The 21,486-nt window shown below is 49.3% G+C and overlaps 1 protein-coding gene across 1 annotated transcript in view; it reads left to right on the plus strand.

The window, feature by feature from the left end:
- Window positions 1–21,486, plus strand: part of GALNT2 (polypeptide N-acetylgalactosaminyltransferase 2) — a 149,156-nt gene that overhangs the window by 97,858 nt on the left and 29,812 nt on the right. Inside the window, exons 4-6 of the mRNA XM_081124220.1 lie at window positions 18,973–19,071; window positions 19,330–19,397; window positions 19,595–19,660. Coding sequence (XP_080980346.1) covers window positions 18,973–19,071; window positions 19,330–19,397; window positions 19,595–19,660 — 233 coding nt within the window. The remainder of the gene's footprint in view (window positions 1–18,972; window positions 19,072–19,329; window positions 19,398–19,594; window positions 19,661–21,486) is intronic.

Raw genomic sequence — 21,486 nt, forward strand, 5'->3', positions numbered from 1 at the left:
CCAGCAGGATCTTACCTGGTCACTGGACTCGACTGCTTGGAGTAATATCTCTGGGAGATGGTGTGAGTCTCATTTCACCATCTGGTTTAAGAGCTTGTATTCCTGCTATGACTTGTCCTCTAAGATGTTTCCTTAGAGCTGAGAACAAGTGGTGTCCTTTCTTATGGTTTGTCAGCATGTGGGCCGGGGTCTGCCTCCATTGCAAGTCCCTTAAAAGTTCCCAAAACTCTGTATGTGTGTGTGTGTGTGTGTGTGTGTGTGTGTGTGTGTGTGTGTGTATGTATGTATATGTATATTTTAAGTTTTTGAAGTAGGAGTTCATCCAAGCAGATGTTTGAATATTCATCCCATGGTGGGATGCATTTTAGGTGGGTTTAATTTTAGTGCCAGCTACTGTCAAGTGCATTTGCATGTGTTAAAGGAGCAGCTGGGACGCTTCCACACTTGTTGGGTTTGGGCTAAATTAAAGTCTACCCAGCGTCAGGTGGATGCCTGGAACGGAGGACGTCCCGTCCTCAGAATGCAAGCCTTAGAACAACCATTCTTCTTGAGGGTCGGGTTCAGGAAACTGAGTTGCCTGTTTTGACCCCCTCCCCCATATCCCTCTAATAGAGAGCTATTAAAGCAGTCGACCTTCCTATATAAATATCACTCTTTTTGTCTCTGCAGCATCTCCCTTGTGTAGGCCTGGGGGGTGCTTGCCCAGTAGACCCAGCCCTCACTCCTGAGGAAACCCCTGACTCCAGTTCTTAATTCTGCGGCCTTTATCATCTGTGAGATGGTGAAACATGGTTATACCGGTCACTGTGAGGATTGAACAGTGTTCACAGGGCCGGCCCCCCTCCCCGAGATCTTGTTCAGCAGGCACGTCGGCGAGGCCTCCCGTGACGACCTTCGTGGAGCGCGGCCCCTGGCCCCCATCCCGGCCTTCCTCACCTCTCTTCCCTGCTTGACTTCCCTCCGCAATTCTTACCCATCTCTACTCATTGGACTAGTGAGTTACTATACCCGCGGTTGGTGTTGGGACAACTCATGGCACTCAGTAGAGTGGGTAAATATTTGTCGAGTGAGTGAATTGCTTAGTGCAGTGCCGGGTGTGCGGTAGGTCTGTACACTGAGTAAATCATTAATATATTGCGGGTGATAAAGTGAGGGAGAGTGGAAGGGTGCTGCAGCGGAGAGCTCTGAACTCCAGGGTGAACCACCGATAACTACACTGAGTTGGGGTTCTCCCAGGGCTGGAACTGTTTCTCCTTTGGGGTTCCAAGCCTTCAAAAAAAAAAAACACAAAACAAAACACACATTGGGGCTGTGTTTTATTTGTCTTCTTAAGTATACAGAAAAATTTTGCCAAGAAAAAATATTTCCACCAAGCAGGAGGCACAGACGAGCCTGCCATGCCATCGTAGATACGACACACAGGACATGCTAGGCTCTCTTAGAAATGAGAAAGGTGGTACCCATCCCAGTCTTGAAATTGGAGTTTCTCAACTCAGAAAAGAAAAAGAAAATGCTTTTCTACCTCATTTAATGTTATGTGAAGTTTCGTATAAATTATCAAAACTAAAAGCAGATCAAACCAGTGGGAATTTTGAAGGTGCTTTCAGACTGCTTGTTTTTTTCCCTCCCACTTTGGGGAGCTGCTGTTACTGTCCTGGCAGAAGGCAATGGACAGACCTGGACCCATTCTGCAGGCGGGGCCGACAGGACATGCTGACAGGTTGGACAAGGAATGTGTGTGGCCTGGGGCACGGCTCCCAGGCTTGTGGCTGGAACACAGGAAGAGGTGGCACTGCCTTGTGTGCGATGGGGAGGCTGTGAGCACAGCAGGTGTAGGGGACACAGCGGGAATGAAAATCTGGACGTGCTGAGTTCCAGGCCCATTAAGCACCTGTTTTACAGGTAGGTGATTGAATATGTGCCTGGTGTTCAGGAGAAAGAGCTTAGTAGGGATGGAAGTTTGGGAGCGTTCAGTATGCAGGTGGTGTTTAATGACACCATGAGATCGCCCATCACCCCCAAGGCCATAGACAGAACAGGAAGGGAGGCCTGAGGAGTGGCTCTGGGTGACACCAACCCTGAGGTCTTCAGCTGTGACTTGAAAGCCTAGGCCAACACCTGGGGTCCAGCCGACACTGACCATCCCTCAGGGTTGCATGTGGGGCCCAGGCCGGGGGAGAAGCGCTCTCACTGCCCTCCTAGAGGACGGGCATGTCAAGGAGGCGACTGTCTTCCTGCTAAGGCCATTCCTGAATCCAGAATCCAGAATCCAGCTCAGAAGGCTTTGTGGGTTTGGATGTTTTGGAGGGTTTTTTTGCCTGAAAGTGTATTTGACAGAAAAGTGAAGTAAAATAATGGAATGGGAGCTGGGAAGTTTATGGGATATTCCTCTGTCTGCTGGGGAAAGCTTGAGATGGTTTACTTTCAAATGTTTACGTAAGAAAAATCAAATAAACCTTAGGAGGAAAAACATTATCCTGTTTTCTTTTCTTTCTCCCATCGGCCAAACACCATTCCTTTTCATTTATTTATTTAGTCTCTTCCAAATGAGAACCGCTTGGTAGAAGAGCAGATTTTATTCAGGTTTCAGACGTTAAATTATTAGAAAGTTTCTCCCCATGTTGCCACCCTTTCCTTTCATCGCTAAATTAAAAATGAAGGGCTCTGGAACATTCTGCGTCGGAAACGGAAATGCTGCTCCTGAGAACAGGGCTGCTGAAGCATCCCCACGAGGGAGCCGCTCTCGGAGAAGTTTGTTCAAATTACGCACCTAATGGATTTATCCGGCGGCCTTAAATCAAGAACATACCGTTTTTGCTCAGTTTATAAATTGTAGTTGTACGGTTTGGTTTGGTTTCGTTTAGAAGAATCATGAAGGACTCTGTGTTGACCAGTTTTTTTTTCAATGTCTGGCTCTAATGCAGCCAGAACTCGAGGGGCCGTTATTTCTTTCTTTCTGTTATTTTATTTTATTTTTTTTACAAACTTCCAACAGGCGGGCAGGCATTTAAGTCATGGGCTGTGCTGTTGAGTCTCGCTGGATTGTCAGGGCTGATGTCAGCTGTTTTAAAAGTGGCTGCTCAGGATGAAGGGCTGTGGGGAAAGACACAGTCCAAACTGCTCATTGTGACCCGGGAGGAGTAAACACTGTTGAGGCCAAGGGAAAGTTCTCAGCGTAAACTCAGCCCCTTGGAACGAAGCTTTGGTGAAGGCAGTTATTATGGGGCTCAGAGTCCTATTTTTAGGGCAGCAGAATATAGGGAAACGAGGAACTCAGCTCACTCCGAAGGGGGTCTCTGCTCCACGTTAGTGGGTGCTGAGAGGCGTCTCATTTTGGGGGGCCCAGGGCTTTGTCTTCACTTCTTATTTTTCTTATGAAAGTGACATCTTATAAACATGCACAGTCCACCTTCCCTTGTCCGTCTCCACTCAGCGGAGCTCAGACTTGTGGATGCTCGGCCTCTGCACCCTGCAGACCCGACTTCAACTTTGTATGTCCCCCTTCAGGGTCCCAGGGGAGGGGACCAGTGCCACACCGAGGCAGCCACAAGGGACCTCGGCTTCTCGAAGCAGGGGCCCACTTGCCGTAGCTTTAGGTGGCCTCATGGACATTTGTGGCCTAACAGGGAGCCTTAAAAGTCTGTTCCAAATTAACAATAGCAAAGCATCTGTTGTGCATTTTATCGGTGTCATGCCCTGCGCTCAGCCTTCTAGGGTGTGACTTTATTTAATCTGCGCAGCACCCCTGCGAAGTAAGTAGATTTTTCTTGCGATGGCTTTCTTGGCCAGTCCCTAGGCGCGGCTGAGTTCAGGGCGCGTGCAGGAGCTCCCCCCCGGAGCCACACTGGCTGGGATGTGGCCCCTGCTTGCTGAGCAGAGGAGGCTTTCCCTCCTCTTGTGTTGTCAGTGGGAGTGTGCTGAGGGGTGGCAGGCACTGGGCCCTAGGATGCTTAAGGACCCACCTTGAACTAGAGCCCTTATGCCCCCGTGAGTCAGGGGATGTGACAGTTATTCAGCCGTGAAGTTGTATCGTGTGTCTAGCAGGCAGATAGGGGAGCTGAGCCTCAGGAGCTGGGCGACTGGCCTGAGGTCGGACAGGGCACTGAGTGGGGGAATTGGAGCGCTAGGTAGCTAGATGGCTGAGAGTTCTGTGCCCTGAACCCGGCTGTCTCGCCGTCTGCTCTGCAGAAGTGTCTTACACAGCCGGTTGTCGAGCCTGAGTCTGGCACAAGGCCTGAAGGCATGAAAAAGCGGGAGGAGTTGGGCGCTGGCACTTGCAGCCAGACCCCTAAGGGGAGTTGCATTCCCACGACCACGGCCTGGCGGGATCCTGAGAAACGCGACCCCGTGAGGTTTGCTTTCTCTTTCCCCCGCCTCGTGGTCCCCAAGGAAATGTCCTGGAAGAGGGCACTCTGTTTCCGATCCCTTGGGACACTGCCCAGCAGGGGCAGTGACACTTCTGGGCGGGTGCCCGTCACGGTGGCCTCTGCCCGCGCCGCAGGAGGTGCTGGCAGGTGCAGGGCCTGCGGGACCTGGACCGTCGGAGGTGGCCCTTTGCCATAGCAGGTGGCTCTCCTACACTTTCACACGGCCCCTGCCAGCTCGCCCCTGGACTCGCCTCCTTGGGTGTGAGGTTTGGACCAGAGCCGCGCCTCTTTCATCAGTTCTTGTTTGGTTTGTGTTTGTTTGGCCTGTTTTTATTTTTCGTGTTTATAAAACCAGCTCCAGGTTTTCAGCAGCAGACCCCTGGCCCTTTGCCTTCACACGTGCCCGTTTTGGATCATTTCAGGCTTCCGCTGTGTCTAAAATGAAGAAGGCGCGGGGCCTGGGGGAGAGCACGCCGTACACAGCGCAGGTGCAGGTCGCCTGTTAGTGTCTCTAAAGGGCCCGGTCTCCACTGAAAAGATTGTCAGCAGACGTCTTTTCAGAGCATAAGCCCCGCGTGTCTGCCTGCACGTGTGGCTCAGTTTCCCCGGCGGTAACCCTGGGTTTTGGTTCTACGTGAGTCGTGTAACTGATTCTTTATGGTCCTGTGGTCCTGTCCTCCCACCACCCTCCTGGGGATACAGTGATGGGCATGAGCGTCTTGGTCTCCCAGGGGCTTGCGGTGCAGGAGCAACCACACAGCCTCAGGGGGTAACTAGCCAGCTCCAGGGTGGCCCACTGTGGACTGTGTCCTTTGTATTTTAGGCCTGTCAGGGAGTTGCCACTGTGTTCCTGGTGGACCTGCCCTTTTGTCTTTCAATCGGCATATTTGGGTTGAATGCTAGCCTCTCGCTCTCCCAGCTGTTTTGTGCCCCTTTTTTTGCCTCTTGGGCCTCTTCTGGATTGTTACCCCTCTGTCAGCTCGGTGCACTCTTGACTTACTCGAGTCTAATATAAATGAGAACTTGTATTGTTTCCTGGACGGAGCTCAGACCCTCCCCCTGCTCTCCTCTCCCCTTTCTGCTCGAGTTGTCATATGGTTTACGTGTAAATCCATAGGACGGCATCAATGGTTTTATGTAGCAGTAAATAGTTTTTAGATCTGGCCACATATTTATGTTTCCATTTTCCTCATTTCTTATGTTTTCACTCTTCCACCTGGGATTGCTTTCCCAGTTCGCTTCCTGAGAATGCTCTTAGTATTTATCTTAGTGCTAAGTTCCTGGCAGTGAATTCTGTCCCCTTTTTTTGGGGATCTGAAAATGCCTTTATTTCACCCTTCACTGAGTGTGGAGTTGCGGGTTGACAGTGACGTGGCCCTTCTCCATTGTCATTCAATTGTCTCCTGCTTCTATTGTTTCCTGTGAAATATCAGCGGAGTCTTATTGTTGCCTCGTGAAGGCATGTTGACTTTTTCCTCTGGCTTCCTGAAACATATTTCTCTTTCTCTTTGGTTTTCAGCAACTTTCCTACAACACACCTGGATTTTCTTTATTGAGCCTGTTTGGCGTTTGCAGGAGTTTCTGAATCTGCAGCTTCAGGTTTTTGTCAGTTTTGTTTGTACCCCGTTTTCTCTCCCCTTTCCCTTTGAGTCCCTACTTAGATCTTCGTTAGGTGTTTCCACAATTCCCCTTGTCCCTCTTGTGCTCTCTTCCATATTTTTAATTTATTTTTTATTCTCTGTGCTACAATCTGGATGCAATTCTGTTGGCCTTCCTTCTGTCCCCCAATCCGTTCCTCTGCCTTGAATATCTCTTCTGCTTTTAAATCCAGCTATTGAATTCCTAACTTCAGTTATTATATTTCACTATGTATGAACAAATTCAGAGCTTTTTAAAGACTCCAGCAGATGTCTTCACCCTCCAAAGAGGATTTCGCTTTGCCCTCTGGGAGGCAGTTAAAACAGGGCAGATCACCTCGATCAGTCTGGAATTGAGCTGGTATAAAGCTGGGTTTCGGTCTTTTGCAGGGAGCTGGCGAGTTTCCCACTCTCTCTGGCTCCTAGGAAGTGGTCTTTTGGGATTCTCCCTGGAAGTCTGGGGCGTGTGTTCGAGCCCCTCTTCCTCGCAAGCCCGGACTCCAGTCTGGCCTCCCCAGACCCCTGACACCTGCAGAAGCTCAGCCTGGCTTCCCACCTGTGCAGCATCACCCCCGGTGGCTCCTGCAGCCTTTCTGCCTCACATGCTGGCAGAAGGGGATCAGAGAACGTTGGCCTTACTTTCAGGGCCTTCCCTTCTCTCTTGAACCTGGCCCTGCACCACCTGCCTGCCTTCTTAACTCTCCAGTTCCTTCAAATAGGTCTTTGTGTTGTGTTTTATCCAGAATTTCTAGTTGCTCTCAGTGGGTAGGGTGGTCTACAACAAGGGACTTGACTGTCTGAAAGCAGGAAAAAGCCCGAGTGCTTTATTTGGAATCCACGCTCAGCACGAAGTTCACGGTTCATAAATTCTGCTCTGCGCAGTGGTGTCTGTCCCAAGTGAAAGCCATTAGAGATACCAGCAGACTTGAGGTCGGGAGGGACAGCCTCTGAACGGCTCCTCCGCTTACTCCCAGACTAAGGTAGAAATAATTTCTCTGCACCCTGCGTTTCTTATCTGCAGACAGTGATAGTTCCTGCCCAGCCCGTCTCACACGTTGATGCTGGGCTCAGCTATCTATGACGGGACTTTGTAAACTGTGGCCAGCGGCACAAATACAGGATATTATGCCATGACTGTTACTGCGTGTGACTGGCAGCTGTGTGAATGTGAATCAGCTTTGAAGATCCTTGTAAGCTCAGCCCTTGGTGTGTGTGTGGCTTTGAGGGCAGACCTCAGCCCCCGTGTGGATGCCCCTGTTACTTTGAGGGGTAGGCCCATCTCCCCGCCGCAGTATGGTGTTGGGGGGAGTCATGGATGACCAAAAGCAGTTGAGGAAATAACGTTGAAACAGTGATCCCACCTATGTCAGAAAGAAATGAGAGCAGGAGAAATGGGTCGTCGGAGTGGTACTTGGTAAATAAGACAAGCAAAGCTTTCGGTCTGACCAACCCATCCTGGTTCAACCGTCTGCTTAACCCATTGCTGCTTAGCCAGTGTGGAACCGCGTAACCATTACAAAAAATCCTCTTTTAATGGAAGGGTTTTGTATATTTTAGGAAATCATGATGACAGTATAAAATGTGTTTCAACTCTCTCGGTCATTGAGGCTGTATATTTTACTTTTTCTGAAACAATGTAGCTTGAGATTACTTGTCACGTTTCCGGTGAACCTGAAAGAAGCAGCGTTTTCTGTTCACGGTGCCTGTGTTCTCACACCAGACACCTGCCGCTCGCTGCTCTTTCCTGTGCACTGTGGACCACGTGTCAGCTGCTGGGATGGGACCTGTGAGCACCCAGATCCCATTTCAGTCTGTACAATTAAAAGTACAGAAACACCCGTCTTAACTATACTGAGTCAACCACGATTTCTTCCATCTGACAATGAGAGAAAATCCACGTCTTTGGAAATACAGGTCTAATAAAAGAAGGAAATGTTTCAATGGGAATCGTGCACTTGGATCTGACGTCTCATAGTGTTCAGTGTTGCTTTCCCTTGGTTTTACACTCATGCATGCATTCGGTGAGCATCCGGGGGCTTCCCACGTGACAGGCATTGCCTGGTCCCTGGGAAACAGCAATGAACAGAACTCACTAAGAAATCTCTGCCTTCCTAGAACTTGCACTGAGGGGGTAATGGTAGAGGACAATCCAATAAGTGAATAAATTATATGAGATAAGACAATGTTCAGTGCAGTGGAGAGAAATAAAACAGGGCTGTAGGCCAGGGAGTGCCGCAGAGGTCTCGGTGGAGGGTCCTGTATCAAACAGGTGGTTAGGCACCCAAAGCTGCTCACCACGAGGGAAAAACCACTCTTTTTTTTTAATTTATATGAGAAGATGGATTTTAACTAAATTTACTGTGGTAATATTTCACAAAGTAAGTAAAGTCATTATGCTGTACACCTTAAATTTATACAGTTTGTGTCAGTTTATGCAGCTTGTATCAGGCCCTCCCCAAAGACCGCACCTAGTTTCTTAAACTGTTTCTTTTTCTTTGGGCAGAAGCTAATAAAAAATGTATACATGTTTGCTGTCTACCAAGGGGAGGGGGGAGGAAGTCATACCAGAGAGTAGTGAAAAGGAGCTTAACTTTATCTAAAAGTCTCGCTAGGCAGGGATAGGCATTGGCATTCTTAGGAGTGTCACCTTCTTGGTGGGTCTCTTCCTCTTATGCTTAGATGCGTGTAATTTCATACAAACAATACGAACTGTATCTCTGTTTGGCAGTCTGCTTTTCTCACTTGGTAATCCGTAGGAAACATTTTACATCGTTTTTTCATCTTTAATTGCTTTATAGGTTTCATCTTATCTTTATTTAGCTTGTTCTCTGGTGGTGGAAGTGCAGATTGTTTCTTGTTTAATGCTGACAGTGTAGGGGTATTTTTGAATAACCTCTTTGCCCACTCGTTTGAAAGGAAATGCTGTTTTAAATGTCAGTGTATTATTAGATTCTGAGACTCGACCAGAATTTATTGAATATATTGCTGAATTTGACTACTATTTTATTTTGGGTTTTGAATTAAGATTCCTCCCCTCCCTCCTTCCTTCATCTGGCTTTGGCTTCATATTTATATTAACTTTGTAAAATGAATTTAGAACAAATGTCTTTAAAAAAAGATGCTTAAGAAAAATTTATTTACAAAGAAATCGTTTCTTGAAATTCACCTGTAAAAGTCATCTAAAGCTAGAGCTGTTTTTTGTCTTAGTCAAGTAATCCTTTGATGACTTTTTAAAATTCTTCCATAGATACTGACGTGTAAGTTTTTCTGTGTTTTACGTGAATCATGTTTGATACTTTATATCTTCCCAGAAGATCATAAATTTCACTTAATTTTCAAATTTATTGGTATAGGGTTGTATGTATATGCACTTAAGTCTCTTTTTTCTTATTTAGAAATGCCAGTGGTTTGTCTCTCTGATGTTTTGGTGTTTTTTTCAATCCTCACCCAAGCATATGTTTAGAGAGGGGAAGCGGGGGGAGAGAGAAACATCGATCCATTGCCTCCCATGCACCCCCGATTGGGCATTGAACCCGCAATCTAGGTATATGCCCTGACCGAGAATCAAACCCACAACCTTTGGGTGTATGGAGCGGCGCTCCAACCAGCTGAGCCACCCGGCCAATTATATATGAATCGGAATGTTTATCTTTTTTTTAGCGTATTCATGTCAACTGATGTTTTCAAATTTTCTTCCCTCTGTTCTTCCCGCCCCCCCATCAGAATTTAATGTTTGCTTCTAAGTGCAGTGCTGTGATTGTTATTTTTAAACCTATTTTTAAGTTACCAAAATTACTCATTCATCTGGAATTCTGCTTTTGGTTTCCTTTTTAATACCAAGTTCATTCAGGAGAAAGTTTCGAGATTGTAGGAAATTGATTTTTTTTCTATTTTTATTCATTTAAACCTAAGTCTTTTTTTTCCTTTCACTTGATTGCAATGTAGGCAGACAGTACAGCTTGATGATTTTCCTCGGAATATACGCAGGGTTTTATTTGGGGCGCGCTGTTGGTGACAGCAGCAGTGGCCCCTATAATAGGGGTTTTGTTGCAGGCGCTACACTGAGCACTTCAAGTGCATGACTCATACAGTTCCCACAGCAGCCCTACAAGGTAGGTTCTCTGACTGTCGCTCCTATGGTTTTATAGATAAAAGAAACCGAGACTCCTTGAGGTTGCATGACTAGGCCCTGGCAGAGTCTAAATAGCTGCTATCTGACCCCAGAGGCGACATCTCATTTGTATAAATACTTGATGGGGTTTTTGGAAAGGCCAGTAGTGTCTATAATTGTTTCAAAGTTCACAATTTGCATGTTACACCAGCCTGATTAATTGCATTCAAAACCTCCTGATCCTGATTAACGTCCACCTAACAGAAGAATCTGAAGCTTCTGCTTCAGTTTTATGAGTTTCTGCTTATTTCTAAGAGTATCTGCTTGATATGTTTGAATACTGTGATTTGGTAAACAGAAATTACATATTCATTATGGATTATACCTTTATTGACATAAAATTACCCTTTAGGGTTGCAGCTAATGTTTTCCTTCCTTGCCGTACATTTACTTTGTATAATGTTAATCTCCTACTTTATTTTGCTGATTCTTGGTATATTTTTGCCTCCTATTTTTTCTTTCTTTTTTTTCTCTTTCTTTCTTGTGTGTGTGTGTGAGTGTCATTTTGATTCAGGTTGGCTCTGTTCTGCGTTTGGAGCACTGATAGGCTGGGGCCGAGGGAGGGTTTAGACTAGTGACTCTTCTACCTCAAGTTTGCCTTCTTATACTTGTCAGTGACGAGACCATCTGTTTGCCTTTTATCCTGGTGTGGAAGTGGGTCCAATGCAACCTTTGACTAGTAACAGTGTCGTTAAGTGGAAAGTTGAGCTTTGTAACAGGCAGAAACATAGAGGAAGCAACTGTATCTCTGAGCGGGTGGTCCCCTAATGGCAACTGTATCTCTGAGCAGGAGGTCCCCTAATGGCAACTGTATCTCTGAGCGGGTGGTCCCCTAGTGGCAACTGTATCTCTGAGCAGGAGGTCCCCTAATGGCAACTGTATCTCTGAGCGGGTGGTCCCCTAGTGGCAACTGTATCTCTGAGCGGGAGGTCCCCTAATGGCAACTGTATCTCTGAGTGGGAGGTCCCCTAGTGGCAACTGTATCTCTGAGCGGGAGGTCCCCTAGTGGCAACTGTATCTCTGAGCGGGTGGTCCCCTAAAGGTAACTGTATCTCTGAGCGGGTGGTCCCCTAAAGGCAACTGTATCTCTGAGTGGGTGGTCCCCTAGAGCGCTGTCTTTAGCGCACAGCACATCTGCTTTCTCCTGCAGCTTGTCAGGGTCAGAGCCCTTGCTAAGTGGCCACACAGATTCCATCACTTGGCCCGAGTTTGGGGGGGGGGGGGACTGAAAAAAGAGTAGCGCTCTTAAGGATTAATCTCTTCGAGACAGTCGGCAGCAGAGAAAAGCACATCTCTTCACAGAGCAGTGGAAATAGAAATGGAATCCTGGACAACTTGGAAACCAGAGTTTGTGTGTCAGGGAGGAAGACGGTGGCACCGGGAGGCAGAGCGTGTGGTGAGCAGGGCTGTTGGTGGCTCCTGTTAGGTGGACAGGCCAGGGGCAGAAATGGAGCACAGGGTTCCTGTTGTCTGACAGGCGCTTCCATCCAAGACGGCAGCTTCTCCGGGCATCTGATGACTGAGGGTTTCAAGTGCCGTTTCCTGCCCTGGCCGGGTTGCTCAGTGGTTAGAGCGTCAGCCCACGGACTGAAGGGTCCCGGGTTCAGTTCCAGCCAAGGGCACGTACCTCGATTGCAGGCTCTATCCCCGGCCCCAGTCAGGGCTCATGCGGGAGGCAACCAATCAGTGTCTCTCTCACATCGATGTTTCTCTCTCTTTCTCTCTCCCTCTGCCCCTCTCCCTCCCTTCCACTCTTGCTGAAAAAGCAATGAAAAAAAAATAACCTCATATGAGGATTGGAAAATAATAATAAAATAATAAAGTGCTCTTTCCTTCTGCACCAACTCCCCACGTGGGCAGCAGGAGGAGATGGCCAAGCTCAGGTGGCTTCATCTACGCTGGCTGTTACTGTCTTGACTTCCAGTAGCTCTTGACTCCTGGTTGTTGGTTAAAATTTAGCGTCTGAAACTGGAGGCAGTAAAGGGCAGGGCACGCGCCTTGACTGCAGGAACAGTTTTATGCCATCTAACCGTGCTTGCCGAGACGGCCATGGAAACCTTGCATCCCCCCTCAGGGGAAGGACACTCCCAGATTTGCGGCAGCTTTTCCGTGGCCGGTGCTGACATGGGGAGCGCTGGGCAAACGGAGAGTATCCCAGGTTGCCCGCTTGCCCTGGGTGTGTGCTTCCCCCTTGGGAACTCTTGGCTTTCTCGGGGATTAGGGACTTCAGAGGGGATGCAGTAAATAGGAGAGGCTCCGGCTTCTGGTCCCAGGAGGGTGGGTGGTTTGGTTTAGCACAGGCTTTGGCTTCACGTGCAGTAGGGGATGCAGAGCCTGCAGGATGCAGCCACCGCTTTAGACGAATCCTTTCTGAGGGAGACAGACCTTTGCTGACTAATGGGGCTTATTCAGGTCTCCTGCCAGCGCGTTCTTAAGAAGCTTAATTTCAGATGGGTCCTGCCGAGGTTTTTAAATAGCTTAGGATTTGGTTCGCTTCCATTTTAAAAGACCTCTGCAGAATAAGCTCTGGGGCTATTAGGGCTGATCAGAAATTAGTTGATTAGGTGGAATATTATTGCCATTATCACTGTTTGGAGGATTATTAACTGTGTTTTTTAATTACATGAAAATTATACAGCAGCTATTTAGCTTTTTTTTTTTTTTTTTTTCTGTTCCAGCTGCACCTCCTATTCTACCCTGTGGTCTTTCCAGCCTTCCCAGACACCCCGCAGCAAAGTGCACCACGAGATGGCCCTGTGAGGCTGCTCACCTGGTTTGGGGTGTGTCAGAGCGGAAGTGCGTGGGACTGAGAGCCACCCCCACCCCAGTTGGGGCTCTAAGTGTTCTTTATGCTCTGAGGGTACAGGGCCAGCCTGTTTCGGGTATCCCCCCTCCCTTATTGTGAGTCCAGACTCCAGTTGTGGGTGAGGTCTTGTTCGAAAGCCTGGACATTTGGGGGTGGGTCACATTTTTTCACTGGTCCTTCGTGTGTGCTGAATGCTGGGGCTCAGGTTGTGGGAGACGGGATGGGAAACCCAAGTCTTTTAGGGAGGCAGAATCCTTAACCTCTGTGCTATGTGTGGTTCATATTCTGATTCCATGTGTAATTCCAAAGCTCCTCAGGGTGAGCCTAATACCAGCTCCATCGTAGGGAACCGTTGTCACTGATGATGTCGCTCAGCCTTCTGTAAGAGTTTCCTAAAATGAGGCCTAAGAACCACCTGCATCAGCCTCTCCTTGGGGTGGGGGTACCTCAAATTCAGATTCTCAGGCATCGCCCAACCTACTTAGGTGGGCAGGGCCTGGGATCTGATTTTAACAGGCTCCTGGAGGGGAGCTCACTTGTCTGATGCTCACCGACTGACCCAGTGTCTTGGTAATCAGGAGTCCATGCCAGGGCAGCCTTCCTGTCCCCAGAGTACCCTGGAGACCCAGGTGAGCAGTGTGGCTTCAGCCTGGCAGGTGCCAGGGGGCAAAACTTATATGGGAAACTTTAGCTCCTGTGGAGACAGCTGGCTCAGGCTGCCAGGACTGAATCACTCATAGACCCGCCCTTCCCCTTTGGAGTGGAAACCATGGGAGCCTCTCAGTGGGTGAGGGCCAGGGGACAGACGGGTGTTAGTGCAGCCAGGGCCTCGTTTGGGTCACCTGCTGTTCAGAGCCTTCATCCCAGCATCCCTGAGTGTCAACACACACCCCTATACACATGCACCTCTGTACACAAGCAGGCTACAAAGGAGCTGGGAATCAACAGAATCTATTTATGTTGATTAAGGTTTTTGAAACTTCCTGGCTCTGCCACCTGAGCTTGACCCCCACACAGGCTCTCTCGATTTGTCTCACCTGGCCCACAGGTGCCCATGGAGACAGGCACACTTTCAGGTGCTGGGATGCTGGGGAGACTGAGGTCAGAGTGGCCCCAGGGCTCCCTTTCCCACTCTGTCTCCTGGCCCGGCCCTCGGTGTGTACCTTGGCACAGGATGGAGGAAATGCCATGTCACCCTCAGAGTTGGGAGCCAGTCCTTACACCTCGGGGCACTTGTCTGCATTTTGCCCCACCCTCCTTGGGGTGTAGGACAGAGCCACCCTTGTTCCTCTGTCTCTAGAGGGGATAGGATTTAAGGCCACTGGTTTGTTCCATGGGCCAAGCCCAGGCCCGAGCTGTGACTCAAGCAGGTGGAAAGGAACCACAGGGTGAGTAAGCATCCAGAGCACAAGGGAGGAAATAATGGAAGAAAAGAAGAGAGTTAGTGAGCGAGGAAAACAAGAAACAAGGGAGGATTATATAAAGCTTCGTCTTTATAGAAATCTAGGGATAGTTGAGTGACAAAAATAAAGGAAAAACGTGATTAAAATAAAGAAAGAACAGATATAAGTAGATGGATCACCTAAATGTTAAAAGCATTTATGAAAGTTCAAACGTGTGGAAGAAAACCTGCAAGAATATACTAGTGACCTTAGGTTAGAGAAGCGTCCCCAAGGCCACAGTTTGGAAAATCAAAATTAAAGGTGTGTTTGACAGAAGACATCATGAACAAATTTGATAGGGCCTGCCACAGACTTGGAGCTGATTTCTGCAGTGTGTATAGCTGACAAAGAGTATCCAGAATATGATATAAATTCCCATCATCAAATTAGAGAGTGGACTGAGTATATGAGCAGCCAGTTAATAGGAGAAACAGTTCAGTCAGCTCATAAGAGTATGGAAAGATGCGCAGCCTCTCCAGAAATCAGGGAAATGACAATTAGAATAATAAAAGGCTATTTCAAACCAGTCCGATCGGCAAAATTAAAAAATCTGACGCTGTCAGGAGGTGATGCTATGGAGCAGTGTGAACACACGTCCTCGTGGGTGGGTGGGTGGGAGTGACATTGGGGCAGCCATCGTGGGGGCAGCTGGGCTGCGGCAGGTAAAGTTGAAGAAATACATGGTCTGCAGCTAACAGCTTCACCTGTGGGTCCGTAAACGCAGAGAAACACTCTCACGTGTGTAAAAAGACAGTGCCCACACTGCGTTATCCCTGAAAGAGCGAGACAGATGACAGAAAAGGGAGTCAATGTGCTGTGTTCTGCAGTGGAAAGTCGTACCCAGTGGCAGTGAATGAATGAATGAAGTCGCGCTGTGTGTATCAACCCTGATCCATCCCAAGATAGTGTCATCCATGTGAATTTTGAATATCTGAAGAACAGTAGTGTTCGTTATTTATGAATATGTACACAGGTGGCGTACTAAAAGCATCCGCAGGAGTAATGAGCACCTAATTGGGGGGGGTGGGTTACCCTGGTGAGGACAGGGATTGAGGTGGAAAGGGACATGGGCGGGACTGTAACTTTTGCCTGTCATGTTTTATGTCATTTTAAATAACAGAATCAAATGCCAATGTTGCAGAATATTAAGATTTGCTAAGGCTGCGTGGAGGGTGCATGGGTGCCTGTATAATGTTCCTAGATTTTTTATGTGTGAAATATTCCTCACACATGTACACACAATGAGGTCCGTGGTGGTGAGCTTATCTCTCTTCCCAGGGGCCATGGGAGACTTGGTACATGTGAATTTATCATGGATTTATCATGGTCCAAGACTTGGCCCTTGTTTTTGCAAACCCAGACTTTTTTTTTTTTTTTTTTTGCCTGTTTGTTTTGTGCACAGGCAGCAAGAAATGGTTTCTGGGGACGCTGGCCTTCAGGGTCCCCATTGCCATCACATTTCCTCCTGTGTCAGACTCCAAGTCATAATCAGAACGTGGGTTGGGTGTTGAATTCCCAGGGTAGTGTTGCCCTCACATCCCTCTCGAGGGACTCTGCTGGGAGCCCCCCTGCTGGCGTCAGAGGCCTGGGTTCCCTCCGCCTGCTGGGCAGCCAGAACATGTCCGTCCAGGCTCAACACTGTCTTTAACTTTTCTTTTTCAGTCTTTAAAAATGTGTATATTTCCCATTCTCTTCCATAATAGAAACCTTAATTACTAATAAGTTGCTTAGTATTTTCCTTACAAAATCTGAGTGAGATGGGCGTTTTGGGGAGATTGAGCAGTATTTACCGGGGAGTGAACTTGACCCTGCAGCCAGTCCTCCGTCCTCAGCATCGGCCTCCTTACACTTTGCTGTGCCCGGAGGGACAACTAACCGCCTGCAGGCTCTTCCTCGGCTGACTTCAGATCAGCCACACTTTCTGCTCAGTTCCCAAAGAAAGCTTCAGCGTGAGAGTCCCCGGCAGCCAGCCCCCCGGGAGTTTTTACGTTGGGCATCTCGACCGCCCTGGAGCAGTCGAGACTTGCTTGGCAGGGATGTGGCTCTTTACACGCAAGGTTTATTGTTTCTTTTAAAGAAATCCTTCAGTCCCTCCCTGTTTCCTTGGCTCGCTGTGAGGACTTGGGGTCTGAACTCATATACATACATACGCACACTCACTCTTACCTCGTGGGCTGTAACGTATTCCGAGGTTTTTACTTAAAAATCGGATACCTCTTAAATTTCCTGATCGCCAATACCTAGCAAAACTTGGTGCCTAACCAGTATGTAGAGGAATTCTAATAAAATGATGTGAGCGTAGACACCCTGTGTGTCCTGAGAGCTGCTTCCAGAGCCCCTCTCGGCTTCCAAATGCTCACAGAAGACAGAAGACCAGGCTTCCCCCAGAGATGAGGAACGTGAGAGAATGGGACGCCCTCGGGTCGGTTACGTTGACTATGATTTGGGCATAAAAAAGGCTTCCTCCTCCCTCTTTTAATTGTCCCCGGGGTGCAGTAAACCGTCAGGCATCTGCTGGGCCCAGCGCCCCACTGTGCGCCCGCTGTGCGGAGAGGAACCTAACTACTGTCCTGACGGTAAGCTTTATTTCATTAGCATCACAGACCAGTGCTAGGGGGTGACATTCTTTGGTAATTTGTTTTCGGTTGAACCTTGTAGATTCTTCCTTCGTCTAACAATCAGCTAATTCTTGAAAGGGGGGGAGGGGGCGAGACTGGCCTATCCGCCTGCGGGTCCTTGAAAACTTAGCCGTCGGGAGCGCCAAGGAGGTTGAGATTAACTGCAGAATGCATTTCCCCCCAACAGCAGCGATCTGGTATATTATGCCGTTTCCTCGTGATTAATTAAAATCAAGCTATCCAAATAGCTGTAATAAACAAAAGAAACCCTTCCTGGGATTCTGACCTGATTGCTTTTTAATTGCACTGATTTTCTCGCTCATTTTCAAAATTTGCTTCTCAGAAGTGTTTTTCCGCCATCGGGAGGGAAAACTAGCATCCACTGGCGGATTTCCTTTAAGCGCACTTGTCGTTCGGACTCGCTGGCCATTGTCCCCAGCTGCCTGAGGCTCCGCTTCAGGCCTCCCCGCGTGCACGCTCGGGTTCCAGCACACCGCAGTCCTTGCCTGGTTTCCCATTGAAGGGGAGCACCTTCCTCTCGGGGCGCACGCCCTTCCCAGCTGTGCGTGGTAAACTGCCTGGAGCAGGACCGGTTTCTGTAAATGCGGTGGCCCCGTGGGAGCTGTCCCTGGCGCCAGCGGCAATGTGTCCAACTGCTCGAGCTGCGGGAGGCTTGCAGGTCACAAATGCTGGCGCGGGGGGGGGGGGGGGGGGCTGAGACAGGTCCCTACCTACCCAGCAGGACTTTTTCACTGTCCACCTCGGGTGTTAAAATGACGCTGGAACGGTTTCCCAGGGGCCAGCGATGCTTTAGCTGTGCTCCCAGCCTCTGTGCTGAGCTGGACCAGTAGCATCCCAGTTGGTCACTCAGTGCCCTCAGGCCACACTGGATGGCTCCCGGCCGTCCTTCCGGGCTGTGAGCCCGCAGTTGCCCCATCCCGCCCGGGGGCAGTGCTCTTGGATCCCCTGGAACATCACCTCTCTGCGGGCGCGTTCTCCAGGTCCCCGCGCCCGCCTTGAAGGCTCCCTCGTGGGTCCTGCTGAGCCTGGTCCTGCTTCGCTGGCCGTTTCTGTCTCTAGTGGGGGACAACAAAGGCACATTTTGAAAATGAGCGAGAAAACCAGTGCAGTTCAAAAGCAGCTAGGTCAGAATCACAAAATGGGCTTCCTGTGTGTATTGCGGTTGCATGGATAGTGTGACTTAATACATCAGCGTCTCCAGCCTGGAGGGGTCACAGTCCTTTTTCCAGACAGCCACTCCCCGCCCTCGCGCATTCGCGTCCTTAGAGACCAGGCTTGGGAAGTGCCTTGCTGTGATCAGCCCCGACGTGCGGCCTGGTCCCCAAATGGCTGTTTTCCGAAGCAGTTGGGGCTTCCCCGCGGCTGACAGATCCCCCTCCCACACCAGCCTGCACATCCGTCCCCTGTGGTGTTTAGAGCTGGACTGACGGGTGAGGGGCGTGCGTCCCTGCTGTCCAGGGTGAGGGCAGGCGGTCAGGGGGCGGTGCCAGGTTCCAGAGACACTTTGAGAAGAAGCAGAGGTGACCCTCTTGCTTGCTGTAGGCAGAGCAGAAAGGAGGGAACCACACGGTCGGTTCCAGGCCTGAGAGTAGCCACCAGGACGTGGGACGAGCTCCTCTGCACGTGACAGAAAACGGGATCTCACTGTTTCAAACCACCCTTCTCTTCGACACGTTAGAAAGATGTTCTCAGTGTGTTACTGAATCATCTTTTTAAATGTAATTTGGTTGTGTTTTTCTGTTTCCTTGTGTCTCGCTGTCACTTTGTCTCAGAATAGACCGGCGCCTTCTGCAGACGCCCGGTTCACCCTGGACGTCCCTCCTGGCGGGTCCATCATCCCTGCTCTCCGGGGGCCTGGCCGTGGCGGGTCTGGGTCCCCCCGTTCAGAGGACGAACTTTCTCTCCCTCAGGTGTCAGCGGAAGCAGTGGCGCGTGGATCTGCCAGCCACCAGCGTGGTGATCACATTTCACAATGAAGCCAGGTCGGCCTTGCTGAGAACAGTGGTCAGGTGAGGCCCAGAGGTGCCCCCCATTGCCCACCTGCTGCAGGTCCCGGGGACGTTGCTTCGCAGGGACACTGCACCTGGGCTGTATCCCCAGCACAGCCAGGCGGGGCTGTCCGGGGGTGCAAGCAGGTCACCTGAGTGTGCAGGACAGGGAGGGGCCAATGGCTCCTCCGGCCATGGATCTGAGAGGATGGGAGAATTCCCCACCCCAGGTGACACCCCTGAAAGGCCTTCAACCTTTATCCCTCTGTCTTTTCCTAGTGTGCTCAAGAAAAGCCCGCCCCACCTCATAAAAGAGATCATCTTGGTGGACGACTACAGCAATGACCGTAAGTACCTAGGCGGTGTCCCCCCTGCGCCGGCCCTGCCCCGGGCGCCAGCCTTGCTTGGAGAGGCTGCTCAGGCCCGGTTTGCGAAAGGCGGGGTCCGGGCCTCTGGGACGCCCGCGGGTGGCCGAGAACCTCCGCTGAATGCAGAGCCCTCGGTGAGCGCGAGGTTCAGACGCTCCGCTTCTCTTCTTTCCTAGCCGAGGACGGGGCTCTCCTGGGGAAAATTGAGAAGGTGCGTGTTCTCAGGAACGATCGGCGAGAAGGTAAGACTCTTCTTAATTCAGCACCAGACCGTAGCATTCTGACTTTTCCTGAGCCTATAATAACTTAAATGTTTCAGCTAAGGGAACAATTGACTGTGTAGCTCTCGTCTGTCTGCTGCTCCCGGGGCCTCTCGGGAGCCTCCTCCTGCCAACGTAGGAAAGACACTCAAAGCTTAACTAATTGAAATTGTTTGTATACTAGGGCAGGAGTTCAAATGACATTTTTATTTATGTATTTAGAGAATTGGCCTCTCTCCTTCCTTCACAACCTAGGAAGTTTTATTAGTCCCTTGAGTACTAGTGGAGTTTAGAAGAAAAACAAAAGGTTTAGCAATGGGAAATTTAATGACTCCATGCTCCAGGCATCTGATAAAATAACTGAGAGTCAAGTTTGACAGCCTGACGACGGGGGCGAGCCGTCGCAGAAAAGGGGGCGAGCGCCGCAGTTACATGCTTGTTGGATCTTGCAAACGCCAGCCTCAAACCCTGCGGCCAGCCTTGTGCTTGCTGGAGGCGAGCTCCTGGAGTCCACTTCATTGGCAGTTATGAGTGACTCCAAAGCGGGAAAGTGTGACTTCGAAGCACCTGGAAAGCAAGCTGAAATCACACTGTAATTAGCGTCCATTGCATCGGTGCCGTTGGAGAGCTGGTGGCTCCTCCTGAGTCCTGAGCGATCTCTGCAGAGAGACACTGCAGAGCCGTGAAACGTGGGCCAGTCTTGCTGTTTGTGGCCGACTGTCGGTCCCGGAGTAGTGGTTGTATTATTTATCAGGGTGTCCTGTTTGGCTCCCTGTGCAGTCCAGCTGGAGTCCAGGAAAGCAGTTTTTCTTAGCAAGAATCTAATCAGCCAATAAAGGGACCGAGCCCACGAGAGCCGCGTCATCAGCACCGCATTTTAACCAACTATAAGATCATCCATCCAGATGTTCCAGATGCATAAACAGTGGAATCAGCCTTGCCCCTAAGCGAACGCTGTTTGCTGGACTTACATCTGTCTTCCCAAGCTCAGAATCAACCAAAATGTTGAGATCAAACCAAAATCTTATGCTTTGTATTTGCTTTTGGCCCTAAGCAAGCTACATAATGACTTTTTGAATTTCAACCCAAAGTATGTGCTGGCACAGGGAACGTAGAAAGAGCAGGCGGACAGAAAGATGTTTTTCATGTTGGCATTTTATAACCGATAGATCACTTGCTGGCCTTATTAGTGCCTTTAAACCACTTACAAATTAAAAAAAAAAAATTCTAAATATAAACTTTCTATTTGCTATATGTGAGGCAGTTCATTTGGGTAGGAACCCACATAGATGCATTGTTTTGGCGACGGGTAAGGTTGGGAAGTTGTGTGACGCCAGATTATGGTGGGTCTGTGTGGAGCCAATGAAGTACGTGATGGTCGGGTGAGAAAATGTACACACAACATATGTGCGTGTGTGTGTGTGTGTGTGTGTGTGTGTATGTGTAGGTACCATATATTTAAACAGCTACACAGGGGCTTATAGTGATGCTACTAGAAGACAAAGAAAGCCAGCTGCATAAGATGTCATGGGAGCTGGGGTTTTACTGTGCTGGCAGCTCTCAGTCTCATTACATTCCCTGGAGAACTTAAAAAATGACCATGCCCTACCCACAAATAAATAAAATGGTCTGGATTTCTAGGGGTGGGGCCTGGGCATCTGCATTTTGAAAAGCTACTCAGATGATTCTGAGGTGTTCTGAGAGTTGAAAAACCCAATCCTCATTCTGTAGAGGGAAATGTTAAAGCCCGAAGAGGCTGAGTGGCTTTCTCAAGGTCATTTAGCTATTTAATGACAGCAGTAGGGCTA

The sequence above is a fragment of the Miniopterus schreibersii genome (genome assembly GCF_964146895.1).
Source record: "Miniopterus schreibersii genome assembly, chromosome: 21".
NCBI classification, from domain to species: Eukaryota; Metazoa; Chordata; class Mammalia; order Chiroptera; family Miniopteridae; genus Miniopterus; species Miniopterus schreibersii.